The sequence below is a fragment of the Schistocerca gregaria genome, chromosome 2, assembly GCF_023897955.1.
Source record: "Schistocerca gregaria isolate iqSchGreg1 chromosome 2, iqSchGreg1.2, whole genome shotgun sequence".
NCBI lineage: Eukaryota > Metazoa > Arthropoda > Insecta > Orthoptera > Acrididae > Schistocerca > Schistocerca gregaria.
The window spans coordinates 210,516,131-210,537,364 of record NC_064921.1 but is presented as its reverse complement, the minus strand read 5'-3'; the positions used below and the strand labels follow the sequence as shown (position 1 = coordinate 210,537,364).

Sequence of the window (21,234 nt, the reverse complement as noted above, 5' to 3'; positions counted from 1 at the left end):
GCTGTTCTATCAATAGTGTTATGGTTTACTTTTGCAGTGCCACAGTTGTTTTGTTGGAAAGGCACCCATAAGTTGCTGTTCCTGAAATACTCTGAAATGTCAGTGGAAAGCAGTGTATCGTTTCTCGTGTTGTCAGTCAACTGTAGTGCAAATGTCGACCAACAATATGTGACCAGTCGATGCACTATTGTTGCCGTGTAAGGTTTCAGCTCTAAGAATGAGATTTTCACTCTGCAGCGGAGTGTGCGCTGATATGAAACTTCCTGGCAGATTAAAACTGTGTGCCCGACCGAGACTCGAACTCGGGACCTTTGCCTTTCGCGGGCTAGTGCTCTACCATCTGAGCTACCGAAGCACGACTCACGCCCGGTTCTCACAGCTTTACTTCTGCCAGTATCTCGTCTCCTAGCTGCCAAACTTTACAGGTACGCAGGAGAGCTTCTGTAAAGTTTGGCAGCTAGGAGACGAGATTCTGGCAGAAGTAAAGCTGTGAGGACCGGGCGTGAGTCGTGCTTCGGTAGCTCAGATGGTAGGACACTTACCCGCGAAAGGCAAGGATCCCGAGTTCGAGTCTCGGTTGGGCACACAGTTTTAATCTGCCAGGAAGCTTCGTTTCAGCTTTAGTTTGCATACAGGTAACTCTGTAATGTCAGTCGTAGTTTGTATCGAAACAGTGCAACAGTTTCGGTGGAATCTTGACCCAAATCCTAAGGCCAACGATTTGGCTTTACCTGTTTACAGCCTCATCTTCGTACACAGGAGAATTCATATCTAGAGTTCGAGAAGGCGGAGTGGATAAAGCACACCGCTCGCATTCGAAAAGTGCGCGGTTAAACTCAGACTCCGACCATCGCGTCTTAAGTTTTCGTCGGTTTCGCTGAATCACTCCAAGCCACAGTCAGGGTTTCCCCCTAGTGAAGGTCATGTCCGATTCCCTGTAACATACTTGTACTTACCGAGGTTGCGCCTCGGTCTTTCCAAGGTCATCGACCTTGACGGGTCATTCAACCGCTTCGGTCGGTCGTGTATTCGGAGACGCTTTTACGACTCATTTCCGACTACGCCGAGAACTGCTGCTGTTAGAAGCGGGACAAAGGCTGCTGTTCTCTTGGTGAGAAGTGGCAGCAGAACCAGTGCTTGCATAACCTGACACTCTATGCCATCTTATGAGTTACGTAAAGGGTTAGACAAACGCCAGCGACAGCTAAACAAATTTAAAAAGACGTAATTTACTTCATTTTGTGCAACTCGAAAAAAAGGAAATGACTAAGGCAGCCGTGCTGTCACGTGAACGTCTCGTCCCTGGAGAGCAGTATATAAGCGAGAGCCGTGGACACGACCTCCATACCCGGTCGCAGACATGAAGCCGCTGCAGTGCGCCGTCGTCATCCTCGTGGGCGTTGTGTCCGCCTCGTACGGCCACCACCACCACCGCCACATGTGCCCGCCACCTTTCGGGAAAATAATGTTCGAGCCCGAAAAGGTAAGAGCTGGCAGTTTCCTATAAATCAAACCAATATCTGCCTCTTATTTATGCATTAGCAAATAACTAAGAGAGTTTCCACGATATTTACAATAAAGCTCAACATAATTTTCTTGATTACCACACTTGTTTAATGATTTATCGATTTCTTTGCTAAGTCTCCAGATTTTCTTTGCTTTCCTCGTAATTGTGAACAAAGTCTTTTGATCGTTGCACTCACCCCAAGATCCGAAATACCGCTGGTTACTGAGAGAAATGTCTTTGCGATTCGAGCCACAAAATTAGTATTCTACATCCGCTACCGGATTTGTACACAGCGATACACTAATTTGATACAGGCAAGTTTCTTCCCATCGATGGATGGAACGGAGAGAATAACGATTTCAAACTTCCTGGCAGATTAAAACTGTGTGCCGGACCGAGACTCGTACTCGGGAACTTTGCCTTTCGCGGGCAAGTGCACTTCCACCTGAGCTACCGAAGCACGACTCCCGCCCCGTCCTCACAGCTTTACTTCTGCCAGTCCCTCGTCTCCTACCTTCCAAACTTTACAGAAGCTCTCCTGCAAACATTGCAGAACTAGCACTCCTGAAAGAAAGGATATTGCAGATACATGGCTTAGCCACAGCCTGGGGGATGTTTCCAGAATGAGATTTTCACTCTGCAGCGGAGTGTGCGCTGATATGAAACTTCCTGGCAGATGTTCTACTATTTTTAACTCTTTGTCGACCATCGAGGCTTGTGTGTCCCACGAGACATTATCAGGTAACTGCTGCACATTACTGCTTTGAATCTGTGTCCCACTGGTAAGGAGAAGGGTACTAGGAGTGTTAGCGTAATTCTTATAATTTAACTGCACCTTTAGGCCGTGCCTCAAGTTTTATTGTTAACGCTCGTTTCTGCAGTTTCACATCGAACCAGTTCGCATCTGCAGATAAGCAACCCAATTTGCAGATTCGCGAAGCGGGCTGACTTCGCACATTCGCGGAAACACTGCGTCAACAACGTGCACTCGGGATTTGAATCTTTCCGCCTCACAAACGAAGCGCATATCGGGCACTAATAATGCAAGTTACATTCTTGTAGAGATGCTACGTCTGTTCATGTGTCCATGTTTTCAGTATGTTTTGTAGTGTCTGTGCAGCCATCTTCTGAAACCCTGCAGGATTATATGAATAACTATATATGTGCTACCGCCAGCCCCCAGCCCCCTCGGAATGCGAAACACGGGGAAACATTCTTTTCATATTGCTACTCCTGACTAAGATATTAATTTAAATAACCGTTTATTAATGTTTTGGGAATTAAATTCGTAGTGAAAGAGTCAATGAATCCGTAATGGTTGCAGTTGGCACCGAATAAAAGTCCATCGACTTTTTGTATTTGGTTTTTCATGTTTCTATTTCCGATATGTATTTCAGAGCAAGAGCTCTATCATCAAGATCTACAACGTCCGTTAGACGTTTTTCATTACGACCTGGCGAAGCAGACGCACCTGGAGGAGGTTAAGTTGTTAAATAAATGGAAAATCACATTAGACATACGATCTGAATAGGAACTCTAATAGGTTTTGGTCTTGTAAAGAATGTAAGAGGATCGAAATCATCTACTCAGTCGCACAGTGACCATACTGGCACAAGATCTAATGTGGGAGAAACAAATACTGAATTCGGTCTCCCACACTTTTTCAAGCTTCAGACTGTATTACGCTTTCCGTTTCAGTTGTCGCAGGGACGCCAACGAGCAGATTTTCGGAAATTGTATTGTATTGAACTGGGGACCTAGAAACGACGGAGAGGCTACGTCTCCGCTATAGCCCTCAGTTGTTAACAACTCCACAACAGGCCACAGCAGTCCACTCACCCCACCACCGTACCGAGGATTATTGTTTGGTTCAGTCCCCTGTGGGCGATGGACGTAGGTTGTATACAAAGCGGAAAAGTTCTCAGCAAAAAAGCTCGAAAATTTCTTGACTGCATTGCTTCAAAATCTTAAACGATACTCTAGTACTGCTGAAACCGATATAACTAACCACTTTACTGTATGTTTTACATATATAAGTACGTCAGTTTTATATAAATACGTATCTATATACATTATAAAGAGAGAAAACGTTTTTAGTAAAAAATCTCGAAATGTTTGCTTTAATATTCTATACGATATTCCTTAGGACATTTATTTAAACAATAATGTATAGATTTTTCGTTAAAACCGACTGCGAGATAGAAAATGCTAAAATATGCTGCACATTGATAACGTATGGGTTCGTTTTCTCTTTTTTTCTCACAATCGGTTTTTACAACAGTAGAGAGCCTTTAAACAGTTACATTCTTTCCCCTATATATATTCTGCCGCCTTATATCTTACGTTAAACATAAATTATATAAAGAATTGTCTGCCGTTTGTTTTCTTCATCACAATCGGTTTTAATAGTAAAAACGAAAGTGGTATGTGTGGCTTATCACCTGAAGATTATAATATCGCTACGGAATCTGTATTGTATTCTACCTGTTTGCAGATTTAACTATGCAACATACAATCACAGAAGCTAGTACCCTCACAGATCCAGCTGCAGCAAGGAGCTCGCATACCCTCTATACCAATGATCCTAAATGATCTTCACATTTATTTTAGGCGACATCGTTTCCCGTTCACGTTTTGTTGGCTGTACTACAAACAAGGATCAAGGCGATCGCGATGAGGAAAGATGAGCTGCACAGAAAGGGAATGGGTCGGGAGGAAATGGCCATTGATAGGGAGGCAGGAGCAGGGCAGAGAGATGAGGAAGGAGGTGGAGATGGATAGGGCACGGAGAAGGTTGAGAGATAGAGGGGGAAGAAGGTGATAGACAGAAGGAGGGAATGGAGGGGATCAGGACGTATATCCAATTCTCATACCTATTAAGTATATACGTAGAGAAATAAGTAATAGAAATAAATGAAAGCAATGACAGTGAATTATAAAATTCGCTGCTGTGAGCAGTATTCTGTTAGAATTTTGGCGTACTGTTGGTTACATGAATGGCTGACATTCACTACAAGGCGAAGACCATGTAACATCTTGGTAGTGGTAGCCAGCAGCCGCTAAGTACGAGTACTTCTAACATTGCTAATATAATTCGTCAACAGCGAATGTGTTAAGATAAAACGCAGTTGCTATCGAGGAAAATATACAACGAAGTTCCACAGAAATGCAATCGAAATGATAAACAGATTATTCTGTATATTTTAACGTTGCTAGTTTTCAGAAGCAACGCACCAGAACGTAGACCATAGAAGATACATAGCGTCATTATGCTTATGCCAACATATTGATCAGCTTCGAAGTGGCGACATTCATTTGCAGCGACTTCTGGAATGCTGTTTATTTTATCTTAACTGCAGTATTTTCAGTAAGGGCTTTTTTTTATTAGGGTGGTGCAATTTTGTGCAGCGTCTGGTTGCACCGAAAGGTATGTGAAAGGAAGTAGTATTTCGTGCCACAGGTAATGCTGGGTTTAAAATGTATATGCATATACAAAAGATTGGAACTCATATTTCGAGCTTCAGTAAGTAAAATTTGAGGCTAAAGCTGAAGAGTGATTTCATTACGAAATATATAAGAATGGCCAATTTGCGACAATTTATTTGTGTTTCAGTATTACGGATTGAATCATAAGTGTCCTTATCCGGTAAAACTAGTCCGGAAATATATGATATATTAATTTGATGTCTTAGTTTTCGGTTTTCGCTTCAACTTCATAACTCGTATTTACGTGATTTCAGAACTCGTTACAGTTTTGCCACTAATGACGTGCGAAGGAGCGTTTCGAGCCTTGGGTTGAAAAATGATAATTTCAAACCTAACGGCTACGTAAAGCTATGCACAGAACATTTATTTACAATTTTGTAAAGATATGTCCATGAGATGAGTTGAAATTTAGGATGTATGTTGGTCCTCAGATATAAAGCTCGATGAGGGACGTTTTGAGAAGACGGAATGTTAACATCTAACTTACTACCACACGTTTCCCTATATCCTCTGCCGGCCTCTGTGGCCGAGCAGTTCCAGGCTGCCGCGCGGGGATAGCCGAGAGGTCTAGGGTGCTGCAGTCGTGAACTGTGCTGCTGATCCCGGCGGAGGTTCGAGTCCTGCGTCGGTCATGGGTGTGTGTGTTTGTCCTTAGGATAATTTAGGTTAAGTAGTGTGTAAGCTTACGGACTGATGACCTTAGCAGTTAAGTCCCATAAGATTTCATACACATTTGAACATTTTTGAGTTGTAAGCTCTTCATTCCCGGACCGCGAGATTGCTACTGTCGCAGGTTCGATTCCTGCCTCTGGCTTGGATGTGGATGATGTCCTTAAGTTAGTTAGGTTTAAGTACTTCTAAGTTCTAGTTGACTGATGACCTCACATGTTAAGTCTCGTAATGCTCAGGGTCATTTGAACCTGTATGCTTTGCATCTTGATGTTTCTGTACCTTTACTGGATGAAACAAAAACCGTAAATCATAACCGTTTATTTTGTGTAAAAACCGGGGATATTATAATGCAAATGGATGTCGTTTCTTATAAAGAACAGTAAAACATTCAACACGTACCGTACTGTTCGGCAATCTTCAGAAAACTAAATTCTTCCGGCCAAAATACTTCAAAACGATGATCTAAGAGATTCACATTCCACCAAAATAGCAATTTACTGGCATGATGCAGTTCGGTTCTTTGTAATAAGAAATAACTATCAATAAAATGTTTAAAAATTGTTTTAAAAACAATGACCATCGAATTAACACTGTTAATTTCAGAGAAATTTGGTTAACTGTGCTATAACCTGTGTAATCTAATAATAATTTAACTTCTACTGTTAAACTCAGTGCCTGGTTTGGGTTACAAACATGGAACAACTGTAAGCGTCAGATTCATTTCTCACTGTGGATAATTTCATAAACTCAGTTTGCCCTCTGCCACGTGACTTAGATATTGGTTCTAAACCTTAAAATGACAGAGATAAGGGCGGGCGTGATCTGTTTGCATATCAATATTAGAATTGCAGCCTGATGATGTAGTAAAAGCTTTTTTTTTAAACACATCTTAAATGATACACTTAAAACTTATTGACTGGTAATACTGGGTTTTTATTTATATTTAATAAAGATGTTATTTAAGTCTGAGGGCAGTGTTTGCGGTAATGCAGACGCCGACGGAAAGCCTGTCCATATCTGGGAACGATGGCGCCGTCGGAGGTACGGGAACGCCCAGTGGGTCGATGATGTCTCCATCGATTCTGGCACAGATTCGGAGTATGAAGTGTCTGACATGGGCACTAAATCTAGTTCGTGGTTAGTCGGCAGTCTGTTCCTCAACGCTTTCCAGCGGACACTGTTCATACTTTGTGGCCTCTCCAGCCACCGGAGTCGAGGAAGTTTGCTCACGTCCTCCCTGACTCACTACGTCAATTTTTAGTGGCGCTTAGTGCATGAGGTGGAGGTCTTACGTTTTACTGAATATTTACATTCGTGAATCATGTACAGTTTTGAAAACCTAATTATTAGGTGTCAGCGTGTACTTTGTAACATTATTGGGTACTATTCCGTTCCTGTTTATTGAATGTCATAGATAAAGCTGCTAGTACCGAGCGAGATTACCCGCAGTTTCTGTCAATCTTTCATACACTATCCATCACTGGCACTGGCGTGGCTTATTTTACACTGACCGGCGTATGGAAGAATAGTGTACTCTGTATGATATCGCGTATCTGTCGACACTCTCAAGTGAAGCTGCAGCGTTGAATTGTTTCTTGTCATCAACTGTGCAGTGTCTGTATCGTCGTGTCGCGCCTTCTTCGATTTCCAAACTACGTTCGTGCATGACCTTTCTTTAGGTAAGCGGGTATTCTGCCACACTTTATTCTGTACATATACAGGTTGGTCAAAAAGCGTTTGAAAACCTTGTAAGGGTGTTACAGGATAGGTTGTGCTGAGAAATAAATATTAAGAAAAAGTTGGATACGTTTCACCTCTTCACAAATAAAACCCAAGTTACAATTAATGTGAGTTGTTCTCATTGTGTAGAAGACAGTGCACGAAACTGCTGAGCCTGTGGCTCAGGTTAGATCCTTGTTACTACCCCATGTCCAATTTTTGAATCGGTTACTTGTTCGGTTTTAGGAAACCACTCTCTGGCGGAAGGTTTGAATTTGCTCACGCAACGGCCTGATTACTAACATCAATCCTAATTAATTCGGAAACGGTACAACGTATTGTATTATTATCTTGAGAATTGTTTCTAAGTACAACCTAGCCTGCAACAACCTTGCCAACTTTTCAGACTGTTTCTGAACACCCTGTTCAATAATTGTAGTCGTTCTTGAGTCTAGTAGAGAACGAAGTTCAGCATTCTCACACACTTACAATATAAACGGAATCACAATCATTACATCACCAAAATAAAATACAATATTCTTTATCTGGCTTCACTCACACGTATATTACGGACCCAAAGTGCCTAACGCAGAGTAATTCAAATAATATTGTCGCTGCTTGTGGTGGCCTGAAATCGATTACCTTACGTCGCACGTGCAGTAGCTATGGGGGACACTGCTGCACAGGCGTAAGACCAGTGAATGCTGTAATTTAGAATTGAATTTCGTATGTTTTTGTAGCTCCTCGTGGGTGATCGCTACGGGATACGGCACCCCTTTATTATTACTGAATTTTGTTTATTGTGAATTTCTGTGTCACCGTGGAATTTTCTTTTGGTTGCTGAGACTTCCAACGAGTTCGGGTTTATAAATTTTACACATTTTAAAATGTGATTATATTCTTGTCGTTCGCTGAGAGGGCTGAGGCTGCTGCATACGTTACGATCGGCGCTTGCTTTCAACGTACATTTCCACGTTCTTGCTGCTTACCTCTTTGTAGGCAGTGGTACCTCGTGTTCTACGTGACATTTAAAAAACTTGCTTTCTTGTACTGAGGGCATCTTCACTCAGTGCAATAACTTTTAATAAAAATGTTCGGAAGGGAATGTGTCGTTACTATTGGATAGCTTCAGAGACTCGGTTGTGGCAAATACAGGATGCATGAATAATTGGGTTGAATAGAATGTAAAGGGATGTGAAGGAGATAGGAACGAAACAGTAACTTCCAGCCACGTAGGGCACTGCGACAACGCAACGGCAAATCTTGAACACTTGTGCAGGACCAGAACTCGAATTCGCATGTTCCGCTTCTGTAGAGAGACTGCCTTAACCGCCTCAGCCATCCGACATGCTTTCCATCAGCCCCTGATCTCAACTTCCCTCTCGCCGTACGACGAAGTACCCCACTCATTGGCCACCTCCACACAGATTTCTGATTCCCGTAGGAGTTCGGACACAAGTTGTTTATCCGCACTGAAACTGTTTTCATCAAAGAGCCGACGCGCCTATAGCATTAGAGGCATGAGTGGTGTCTGTTCTGTCGGACAAGTCTCATATATAAAATACAGGATCACCTAGATCCGCATGGATGGTGAACCAATGGCATACGTACCATGATGGCCACGCGACCAAATTATTTTGCCACAGCATAAAGTGAGGAATTTATGAAGGCCTACGGAACCGAAATAGCTCATTTGTTCGTCTGCATTTGTAGTCACTGTACCAAAGAAGACTTAGATAACAGATTTCCGCTCATCGTCATTCGCTTTGAGTCACAGTGTACCCAAATCCAGTAGTAATAATAAGCCGACATCCACTGTTTGACTGCGTAGGTTGATAGCTCTCCCGCCAACGACGACTTCCGGCCTCTACCTACAAAACGTATCGCACTATCAAATTTTCAGGGAAAAGAGTGTTCCCTTGTCTGTATTTTTTCCTCTCTCCACTCTTAAGTCTCGTACTGCAATTACACAATTAGTACCATCTTTAAACTGGTGACTGCTTTTCAACATGACTCGTTTGACAAACAAACAAAAAGTGCAAGACGTGTGTAATAGAGAATGTTTAACTTGGTCGATTGAGGTATATGACTTGATCAATAAAGGCAACAGAGCGGTGTTGTTTAATGTTTCGGGACAGTAGTACGTATAACATCGTCTGTAAAACGGCACTATGTAGCAAATCTCAAATCTCTTTGTCAAAAAAAGCGAACCAGAGAAGAAGGAATTCATGGTACCTACTACGAAGGCCACTCGACACCTGTGATTACGTTTATTAGGAAGGATTCTCGTAACAGTGTCACAAGTTTCTTGATAGCAAATGTCATTGCCCGCGATGGTAAACGATCTGGCGACGGGGAATTTCTGAAAGAAGCTTGGTTAGCATATGTTCCATCACTTCTTGAAGACTTGACAACAAAGATAATTGAGTGCATCAAACACATTGCTTTATCTAGAAACACAATGAAAGGCAGAACCCTAAAACTGGCGAAGAATCTGGTAGAACAACGAAAACAATGTATCAAGTACCTCGTTAAATTTGGCTGTGTCTTGAGGAACGTAGATGTGTAACTAAACCAGAAAACTGAGAGCGTTTGCTCGATATTGTATTGTACATGACGCCAACGACGAACTGACAGCAACTAATAAAGCACTCCGGCTTCAGGCTACAAGTGGCCCTTCGGGACCATCCAACCGCCGTGTCACCCTCAGTTGAGGATGCGGATAGGAGTGACGTGTGGTCAGCACACCGCTCTCCCGGTCGTTACGATGGTTTTCTTTGGCCGGAGCCGCTACTATTCGGTCGAGTAGCTCCTCTATTGGCATCACGAGGCTGAGTGCACCCCGAAAAACGGCAACAGCGTATGGCGGCAGGATGGTCAAGCATCCAAGTGCCGACCACGCCCGACAGCGCTTAACTTCGGTGACCTCACGGGAACCGGTGTTACCACTGCGTCAAGGCCGTTGCCCAACTGGTAAGGGCACAGGTATTTATACGGCTGTTAAAGTTTCACTTTTTCAAAAATAAATAGATGTTAGCAAAACTGTTTCGATAATAACTCATGATGATCAGAATATGTTACTGAATTCCACTGCATCATACATCAACAAGCCTTTTGCGCAAAGTGTGGTTTCACTTCCCTTGATAATATAATGACCGTATTCACAAAACCAGTGCGCCTTGTATCGCCGCAAGCTTCTGATGAAGGAAGGTTTGAAGCGTTATTAGAGGAAGCCAAGTCGGTGCACAATAGGTACCTGATGTATAATAATGTTCGCTGGTTGTGCCGCAAAGACCTACTTTAAGGATTTCAATATTGTTTCGAAGATATCAGTCTGTTTTTATAAAATGAGGAAAAAAACGTACAATATTCGCGGTTAATGGACGTTACGTGGCATACAAAATTCATATTTTTTACGGACAAGTGACAGCATTTCAATGATAATATGGAAAAGCTTCAAGAATAAAAACGGGTCTGTTTTTCTGACAGATCTTGTTCGCACTTTTGAGACTCAACTGCAACATTTTGGTAACGATATTGTTTCCAAATACTACAGATTTTTCCTGCATGTTGAAAAATTTACCAACCGCTTGAATTTACATGGAAAATCGGACCAGGAAAAGGTCCCTGTGGAATTCTGTAATACATTCTTCAATCGAAGAATTTTCATCGAGATTTCTTAGCTCAAAGACCTGTCGGAAATGTTAAAACTTACTATGTGAAGAGATGTGACTTCACTGGATAAACTGAACTTTTCTAAATTTGATTGGCTGGAAACCGAAAAACTGAAATGCAGCACATCAACTTCCACTCTAGTTGATCTAAGAACTGTACTGGAATAAGTAAATGATTGGAAGTAAACGAATGGAAAAATTGTCAGTGTATTTGAACATTAAATCAGACATTAAAATCATGGAGTCGTGGAAATAAATTCCATACACAAATAGGTGTCTAAAGAAGTTGGCGTTTGCAATCTTGACAATATTTTCATCTCCACGTGAGACATTATTTTACAAAATGAATAAAGTTAAATACTCGCTAAGAAACCTTTTGTCAGGGAATAGAATTACATTCTGCTGAAAGTTACGCTGTATGTACGTAATATAAAACACCTGACTACGAATTCGCCACAACAGAGATCGCATTGATTTTTCTTTCTTTAAGATAACTAAACAGATTTTTTATAATTACTGCGTGAAGGGCCTATTCCTGGTTGCAAATGAGGACTATTATTATGGAAGTATTTAGTTTTTTACTAATCAGTAGAGTCCTAAATTGAACGCACTGTCAAATCATAAAACATGTATGCATATATGCATTGTCATATGTGGCACACAGTAAGCAAGAAACAAATAGAGTATTAGTTTGATGGCACGCCGTGTCCAAATCGAACATTTCTGTAGAAAGAAACGGACCGGCCGCTGTGGCCAGGCAATTCTAGGCGCTTCAGTCCGGAACCGCGTAACCACAACTGTCGCAGGTTCGAAACCTACCTCGGGAATTGATGTGTGTGATGTCCTTAGGTTAGTTACGTTTAAATAGTTCTAAGTTCTGGGGACTGATGACTTCAAATATTAAGTCCCATGGTGCTCACAACCATTTTAATTAAACAGCTACAAGTAGCTAAACAATCCCACGCTGTTTCTTAGCTCTAAGAGCAATGTGAAGCATTTATGAGGACAAGCCGCGAGGTCCTAATGAAACAAGCAAGGAATGGTGAATACCTCGTCACCGTCGGGGAGGTAGTCCACGGAGCTCGATACTATCTGCACGAGTTGGACTGCGAGTCAGTGAGAAAAATGTTACGTCCGGATTAAAAATTTCACCTGCATAAAAGACTGGTGGTTTAGAACATCAACACATGGGTACTACTGTTCATCATTAAACCGTCCGTTTCCCTTAGGTCACACTGTAGTTAACTTTAGTCGATAGTAAGTTCCCTGCTGTTGTAATTGGCACACGTTGTATGGTATGTGTATTCCAGACGCAAAAGAACGATGGTGTCTGTAATCAAAGTTACTTCCAATACTGTTAGCGCTTTTTCTGAAAGACTTCTTCTTTATATCAGGAGAACTAATTATACAAGGTGTAACGGGAATAACTGCCAATATTTCTATTGGTGACTCAGAGCGTTGTCATGAACAAAATCACACCAGCATTGACATCATTTCTAATTCTAGCTGTTACGGTCGTATTTTTTTAGGTTGCCTAGTACCTTCCAGCAAATATTGCAAGAGCAAGTCATTAAGTGCTTACTTTTTCCTGGTCACCAGTTCAGATTTTGTGGTGTGGACTCGTGGACGCCAGATGGTAAGCCTATACTGACAGGCGTTGGCCACTTGGAGGTGCAGTAATGATAGTGCAGAATATATCAAGTCACAAAGTTTGGCCGGCCGGTGTGGCCGAGCGGTTCTAGCGCTACAGTCTGGCACCGCGCGACCGCTACGGTCGCAGGTTCGAATCCTGCCTTGGGCATGGATGTGTGTGATGTCCTTAGGTTAGTTAGTTTTATGTAGTTCTAAGTTCTAGGAGACTGATGAACTCTGAAGTCCCATGGTGCCCAGAGTCATTTGAACCAGCCACAAAGTTTGTGACGTATTTGTGGGAAGACTGTTCGACGCATAAAAGAAAATTGACACACTGATGTATGTAGGTACCAGTATTAAGGTACCAAATATAAAAATACTAGCATTTATATCCCTCACGGCCTGTATGTGTGTTTTAGTGGCACTGAGACGCTCATATATGACTGTGATGTATCACAAAAGACCACTCACGTTAGAATTAATCGTAGTTATATATATATATATATATATATATATATATATATATATATATATATATATATATATATATATTACTTGGGCCCAGTTACTGTGCAACCTCTCAGTTCTGAAATACTTGTTTCCACAGTTCCAGGGCGACTGGCACGTCGTGTCCCACTTTTTGGACGTTCCGCACAAGCACGGGGATGAGACGTGTCTGAAGCTGAAGTACGTGCCGTCCAAAGAAGGCAACGAGAGCCGCGCGCAGATCACGATAGACATCCGCAAGAGTCCCGATGAAGAACACAAGCTGCAGATGCGATGCGTGCAGGGTGGTCCTCCTGGCAAAGGCGGATCGACGTCGCTGTGTGCCATCAACTACGATGATTCCAAGAAGTGGGGCCGTAAGTACAGATTCAACAAGTATTAATGTAGAAGCTTAGGAAAATAATTCAACAAAATAACGTACTCATATTCACGTTTCCGTATGCAGAACACGAAGTGAGCATGCAAGGAAGGAAATATAGATGGAAGGCTACTGTTTTACATCGATGTCGACTTTAATACTGATACACACAAGCTAGTGCCGGAATAATCAGAGCTTGGTGGCACAGTAACTGGGCATTAGAATCGTACCCGAGAGAACGGTCCATAACATGGTATTCACCTGTCAAGTTTTAGGTTTTCCGTAGCCTCTATAAACAAGATAACACAAGTGCAGGGACGTTTTCTCTGTAAAGGACACCGACAGTGTACTCAGTACATGATCAGATAGGAATTCTTATATCATGAAAACTGTCGTAACTACTGTCGTGCCTTCCCCCCCTCCCCCCCCCCCTTTTCCACCACTTCCGCAGCCAAAGCAGCTTAAGAATGCGAGTTTTTCGGCTTCCGACTAGATGTTAGTAGAATTAGCTGAACGTTTCACTACACTCTGCTTTCTTGTCTATTAAAAGAACACCGTATCGTGGCGGTATCAGTACTCGCTATTCTTACTCCTGATGATGTTGGCGACTGTCACCCACTACAAGATTTAATTTGATGTCATATATTTTTAATACTAAGAAATGTTAATGAGATTACTATACTGTTATAAATATGCAAGAAATATCGTTACTAACAATAAGCAATTAAAATTACAGTAATAATTATTTAAATTAGCTCCTTATTTTTGGAAGATACGGTAAGTAAGTAGTGGGTGATGAGTTACAAGTTAACTGCGTTTTGCAACGTCAGTTTAGCAACATTTGCAACAAGTCAGTTATCGTCATTCTTCAGATTCTTCCAGCGTAATTCCTGCTGAAATTGTTCGTAGAAGCGCGACCGGATGTCTGTATCCAATGGGTACAATATTACGGCAAGCGACCATGTTGCCATCATCAGCTGCTCTGATGAATTGATTACCTAGGACTTGGCGCTTGGCGAAATGTTTTGCCTATTGGACTCTGACATCCGTCAGTTAAAGCGTAAGCTGTTTTTTACTCCATTATGCATTACATAACACAAACAGTACCACTGTTAAAAAACTGAATTCCTTCTTTGTAAAAGATGGCAGTATTAGCCTTGTCGCTAATGTTAAGCACTTTGTAGCAATTGGTTCTTCCAATTTGACACCCTTAATTGATTTTCCTACTCAGGTGGTTTAGGGTAGCAGCTCACTGATAGATAACTTCTTTCTAGCCCAAGATAAGTGTAACCAGATAAATGCTCAGCCTGTTGAGAATGGTCTTTCTGATCATGGTGCACAGCTAGTTACAATATATGACACAGCTCCATTCAGCAGTACTAAACAGTCTTCCAAAGTAGTACGTTCAATCAACGATTTAACAACTGCAGATTTCAGTGAAAGCCTACAGCAGTTAGACTGGGATGAGGTGTACCGTGAACCTGATGACAATTTAAAATATAATTTATTTCATGACACTTTTGTAAATGCATTTGAAAACTGCTTCCCCAAGAATATAGTTAAATACACTCATAAGAAACCATGTAACAAACCATGGCTCATTAAGGGCATAAAAATATCTTGTAACCGGAAAAGGGAAATGTATCTGACAGCAAGAAAGAGTAGTGACCCAGTAACTATCAAAATTATAAAAACTATTGTGCTACATTAAGAAAAGTTATTAAAAAATCAAGAACTATGTGTATCATGTCAGAGATAAGGAACTCTGATAATAAAATTAAAACAATTTGGAATATTATTAAAAGAGAAACAGGTCAACCAAGAGCACAGGAAGACAGTATTACATTCAAATTGAATGAAAACTTTACAAACAAAAAGTCAGAAATTGAAAATATTTTTTATTATCATTTTCTAAATGTTATGGATATAGTATGATCCAGGTGTTCATTAGAAGATGCTAGGCTGTTAATGGAAGAGGCCATACCTATGCAATTTGAAACAATTGAAATCTCTGAAATTAGGAAAATAATAAATTCACATGGAATTTATGGCATTTCCAGCAAAATACTGAAAGCTTGTTCTCAACAGATACGTAAGATTCTCAGCCACCTGTGTAATAGCTCCCTGGAACAGGGCATTTTCCCTGATAGACTGAAATATGCTATTGTTATACCTTTGCATACAAAAGGGGATAGATCTGATGTCAACAATTACCGTCCAATCTCCCTTCTATAAGCTTTATAAAATTTTTGAGAAAGTAATGTATTCAAGAGTAGCTTCACATATCTGTAAAAATGAAGTACTAACAAAATCTCAGTTTGGTTTCCAGAAAAGTTTTTCACAGAAAATGCCATATATGCTTTCATCAATCAAATTCTGAATGATCGGAATATAAAGTTGAAATAAGCAGTTCTCATAATATGCAAAGATGAGCATATTCGTCAAACTGGGGAACTATCAAGAATGGGGATCCACAAGGGTCGGTCTTGAGTCCTTTGTTGTTCTTAATATATATTAATGATTTGCCATTCTATATTCATGAAGAGGCAAAGTTAATTCTCTTTTCTGACGATACAAGTGTAGTAACCACACCTAACAAACAATAATTAACTAATGAAATTGTCAATAATGTCTTTCAGAAAATTACTAATTGGTTCCTTGTAAACGGACTCTCACTCAATTTTGATGAGACACAGTACATACAGTTCCGTACAGTAAATGGTATGACGCCATTAATAAATATAGACCTTAATCAGAAGCATATAGCTAAGGTAGAGTATTCAAAATTTTTAGGTGTGTCCATTAATGAGAGATTAAATTGGAAGAAACACATTGATGATCTGCTGAAACGTTTGAGTTCAGCTACTTATGCAATAAGGGTCATTGAAAATTTTGGTGATAAACATCTTAGTAAATTAGCTTACTACGCATATTTTCACATATTGCTTGCATATGGTATCATATTTTGGGGTAATTCATCACTGAGGAATAAAGTATTTATTGCACAAAAGCGTGTAATCAGAATAATAGCTGGAGTCCACCCAAAATCATCCTAAAGACATTTATTTAAGGATCTAGGGATATTCACAGTAGCTTCTAGGTATATATACTCTCTTATGAAATTTGTTATTAACAACTAAACCCAATTCAAAACTAATAGAAGTGTGCATAACTACATTACTAGGAGAAAGGATGATATTCATTGTTCAAGATTAAATCTAACTTTGGCACAGAAAGAGGTGAACTATACTGCCACTAAAGTTTTTGGTCACTTACCAAATAGTATCAAAAGTCTGACAGATAACCAACAAGTATTTAAGAAAAAATGAAAAGAATTTCTGAATGACAACTCCTTCTACTCCATAGAGGAATTTTTAGATAAAATTTTTTAAAAAAGTTATTGTAGTAACTTAATTATGTTGTTAAATTAACTTAATTATGTCATGTATTGGAAAATTTGACTCGTTCCACATCGTTACGAAATATCGTATTCGTGATCCACGGAACTAGTATTAATCTAATCTAATCTAATCACAAAGACGGCGAACTTGTCATATCTATGTACTGAGAACATCGAATCGTTTTTCACAATTATTCGTTACTTGGTTTGAATGATCTTTCTTCTCGCTCTCCGTACGTGAATGGAACAAGAAGAAACCGTAATAACTGGCATAGTGGGAAGTACCCTCTTCCAGGCGCTTCACATTGAGAATGTACGTAGCTGCTTCTTAACAACTGTTGGTAATCGTTTCAGCCTTGGTGCAGCACCAGATTCTGGCCACCGACTACGAGACGTACGCCATAACACAGGCGTGCGGCGTCTTCTACAAGGAGGAAGAGCAGAAGTTCGACAGAATTTTCGTCGTGGACATCCTTTCCCGGGAGCCTACTCTCGCAGCCGACAAACTGAAACTGCTCAAATCGGTCGCTAGCAGCGGCGAAGCTAACGTCGACTCCTTCACGGATGTCAGCAATGAGGGGTGTTAAGAGACACCTGCCAGCTACCGGTGTAAAAACTGTGAATAAAATCTAATGCCATACATGAAAACAATCTTCATTTTATTACTTTACTTAAGTCACTAACCGAGTTTCATGTGCGATGAGTCTTACGAACTAACCATTTCCTATTTACTGCTACTGCTAGACCCTGTTTGAGTATCTGAATGTTCTGTATTAGTGTTTAAACATCCTGCGCTCTGTAGTCTACAAACTCATGAGTGCTCTTAGCTCTGATTTTATAAATTGTTAGTGGCAAAAATGAGACCACAATACGCACAGACAGAAACAAATCTAACTTGAACACTTCTGCATTAATGGGACCACACCGTTATTCAGATAAAAAAAATCGATTTTCGGTTTTCATCATATTTAGATTGATTAAGATTTTATTTAAGTAATCTGAAAAGGATTTAGCTGAAAAAAAAATTTTCCAACATTTAAAGAGCATTTTCCTACCACGTGTGTTTATGTGCCACGCCCACTTTTCAGTCACCCACATTTCTGCATGTATTTTAGATCTTTATAACCTCTACATTGCACGTTAGGGATTTCTTTATTACTCCCGAGTGTGTTGCATATCCTTGGAATCCAAAGGCCAGTATTCTTTTTCTTTCTGCTGTATGTAAACAACACGCTTTCAAACAAGCGGTTGGTTTTGTTCAAGTGTGATTGCGAGTAGTTGCTATAGAAACCTTGCAGGTATTTTATGGGCAGGCAATTAGGAGAAATAAAGAATATCTGGAGGCAGTGAAGAGAGATGTTTGGGCCACATTCTTCCGTAAGTCCTCTACTGATGATAAGCCATGTCATGGATTGTGTCCATCACGAGAAAATTCGGGGTGCAAATACAATAGGGCTCAGGCAACTGGAGGATATTATTCGCACCAGCATCCTCTTCCTGCTGCTGTTATTACAGCAATTAAACCTATTTTCAGAGACTTGGCTCGTCCTGACCTTCTAAGGAAATGTGTGCATGGCTAGACACAGAACCCAAATGAACGTTTCAACAGCATAATTTGGAACAGCCGTCCTAAAACTGTATTTGTAGGCATATACACAATGAAACTAAGAATTCATGATGCTGTTAGTACATTCAATTGTGGTAATATTGGAAAGTGTTTCGTACTGAAAACGCTGGGAATTAATCCTGGTGAAAATATGGTCACTGGGCTGCAACAATGCGATAAAATGAGGATAGCCGATTAGACAGGTCTGCATCTAATATGGCCAAGAAAGCATGACAAACATCCGGGGGGGGGGGGGGGGGGGGAGAAGCTGGAAGACCGGCTAGGGGGCAAAAAAGGGCCATATATGCAGCAGGACAGTTTTAATTAACTGTAAGTAACAAATTTCAAAAGTTTTTTCTTTAAAGCCAATTTCCCACAAACTAAAATTTTCAGTAAATATGCCACATTATATCAGAAAATACCATAGATAAATGAATGAAATTTTCAGAGACTCTGCATAACATAAAAAGCCACCTCGGGTACTACATACATTAATATTCCCCCTTTAGGAAGTTCACAAAAAATATTTTCTGCAGAAAAAAATAATATTTTTTGTTAATAAATTTAAAAAAGTATTTCTTAAAAACTATAAAATGGATAAAGTAGATTTTAGTACAGTTGACTCTATTAGCATCATGTAACATACAGTAAAAATATTAAGGTCATGCGTCAAATAGTTTTTTTTCAAAAATGGGTCAACCACTTGCCTAAATTAACATGGGTTAGATAGGAAGGGCGTGGTCCCCATTTTTTAGTTAGAAGTAATGTTTCGTGGACGTAAACACCTCAATGAATGTTAGCCAAGCAGTCTTTTTCTCTTTTGTTGCTTCTCATTGCAGGTAAAACTGTAACAAGTTGAATACTTAATCCTCAATTCTTGGTATTTTTCAAATGCCACAGTTATTCTATCAATATTTTCCATAATATCCATATTACTAAACCTGCAACCAGGGTTACGGTCATCAGATCCTAGCCGTGGCAGGCCAAAAAAATTTATTTTCAACATTTCCTGAAAAAACGATATTGCGGTACCTGTTTTGTTCACAAGTGCAATGCAATGTACCTTCGGACATGCATGCCGTTATACTTGAGATATATTCGCATTTGCGAATATGGGCAACCATCAGCTGTATAATGCAATGTCAACGAATATTTGTGCCAGACCGGGGCTCGAAGACGGATTTTCCGAGTATCGCGAGCGGTCGCGGTAACCGATGCGCATGAAATCCGGGGTCGAGTCCCGGTCAGGCACAAATTTTCGTTGTCATTCCAGTATATAGCTGAAGGTTGCCCATATTCGCAAATTCGAATACATTTCACATAGTTCATGTAATTACTGACGAAATTAAAAAAAAAAAATTCGAGTGCTTTCAGAATCTGTTTACTAAGATGCATAGAGTTTTATTAAAGGTTTAACTCAGTAATACGAATATTAAAGTTAGAAACTGTTTGTATGTCTTGAGGAAGCGTAACCCAGTAAGCAGCTTATACTCGTACAGTAACTGCGAATGAGAGCACTTACTGACCTCCAGCAAATTTTAAACATACACCACTGTCCATTAAAATTGCTACACCAAGAAGAACTGCAGATGATAAACGGGTATTCATTGGACAAATATATTATACTACAACTGACAGGTGGTTATATTTTCTCGCAATTTGGTTGCATTGATCCTGATAAATCAGTACCGAGAACAACCACCTCTGTCCATAATAACGAGCTTGATACGCCTGGGCATTGAGTCAAACAGAGCTTGGATGGCGTATATAGCTACAGCTGCCCATGCAGCTTCAACACGATACCACTGTTCATCAAGAGTGACAGGCGTATTGTGACGAGCCAGTTGCTCGGACACCATTGACCAGACGTTTTCAATTGGTGACAGATCAGGAGAATATGCTGGCCAGTGCAGCAGTCAAACATTTTCTGTATCCAGAAAGGCCCGTACAAGACTTGCTGAAATGTAAGGTTTCGCAGGGATCGAATAAAGGGTAGAGCCACGAGTCGTAACACACGTAAAATGTAACTGTTCAAAGTCCCGTCAATGCGAACAACAGGTGATTGAGACGTGTAACCAGTGGCACCCCATACCATCACGCCGGGTGATACGCCAATATGGCGATGACGAATACACGCTTCCAATGTGCGTTCACCGCAATGTCGCCAAACACGGATGCCACCATCATGCTGCTGTAAACGGAACCTGGCTTCATCCGAAAAAATGACGTTTTGCCATTCGTGCACCCAGGTTCGACGTTGAGTACATCATCGCAGGAGTTCCTGTCTGTGATGCAGCGTCAAGGGTAACAGCAGCCATGGTCTCCGAGCCGATAGTCCATGCTGCTGCAAACGTCGTCGAAGTGTTCGTGCAGAAGGTTGTTGTCCTGCAAATGTCCCCATCTGTTGACTCAAGGATCGAGACGTGGCTGCACAATCCGTTACACTCATCTCGACTGCTGGTGATGCGAGGCCGTTGGGATCCAGCACGGCGTTCCGTATTACCCTCCTGAACCCACAGATTTCATATTCTGCTAACAGTCACTGGATCTCGACGAATGCGAGCATCAATGTCACTTTAGGATAAACTGCAATCGTGATAGACTACAATCCGAGATTTATCAAAGTCGGAAACGTGATGGCACGCATTTCTCCTCCTTACACCTGGCATCTCA

At 40.8% G+C, this 21,234-nt stretch overlaps 1 protein-coding gene across 1 annotated transcript; it reads left to right on the top strand.

Annotated features, from left to right (window-relative positions):
• The first annotated feature begins 1,330 nt into the window (after positions 1-1,330).
• On the top strand, positions 1,331-17,606 carry LOC126336709 (uncharacterized). The gene is made up of 3 exons (XM_050000676.1): positions 1,331-1,483; positions 13,298-13,553; positions 17,310-17,606. The coding sequence occupies exons 1-3, from the start codon at positions 1,361-1,363 to the stop codon at positions 17,540-17,542; spliced, it is 612 nt and encodes a 203-aa protein (XP_049856633.1). The 5' UTR covers positions 1,331-1,360; the 3' UTR covers positions 17,543-17,606.
• Positions 17,607-21,234: the final 3,628 nt, after the last annotated feature.

Coding starts and splice junctions, on each gene's coding strand:
- LOC126336709 (XM_050000676.1), top strand. CDS start 1,361: ATGAAGCCGCTGCAGTGCGCCGTCGTCATCCTCGTGGGCGTTGTGTCC. Junction 1,484..13,297: donor TAATGTTCGAGCCCGAAAAG/GTAAGAGCTGGC, acceptor TTGTTTCCACAG/TTCCAGGGCGACTGGCACGT. Junction 13,554..17,309: donor TGATTCCAAGAAGTGGGGCC/GTAAGTACAGAT, acceptor TAATCGTTTCAG/CCTTGGTGCAGCACCAGATT.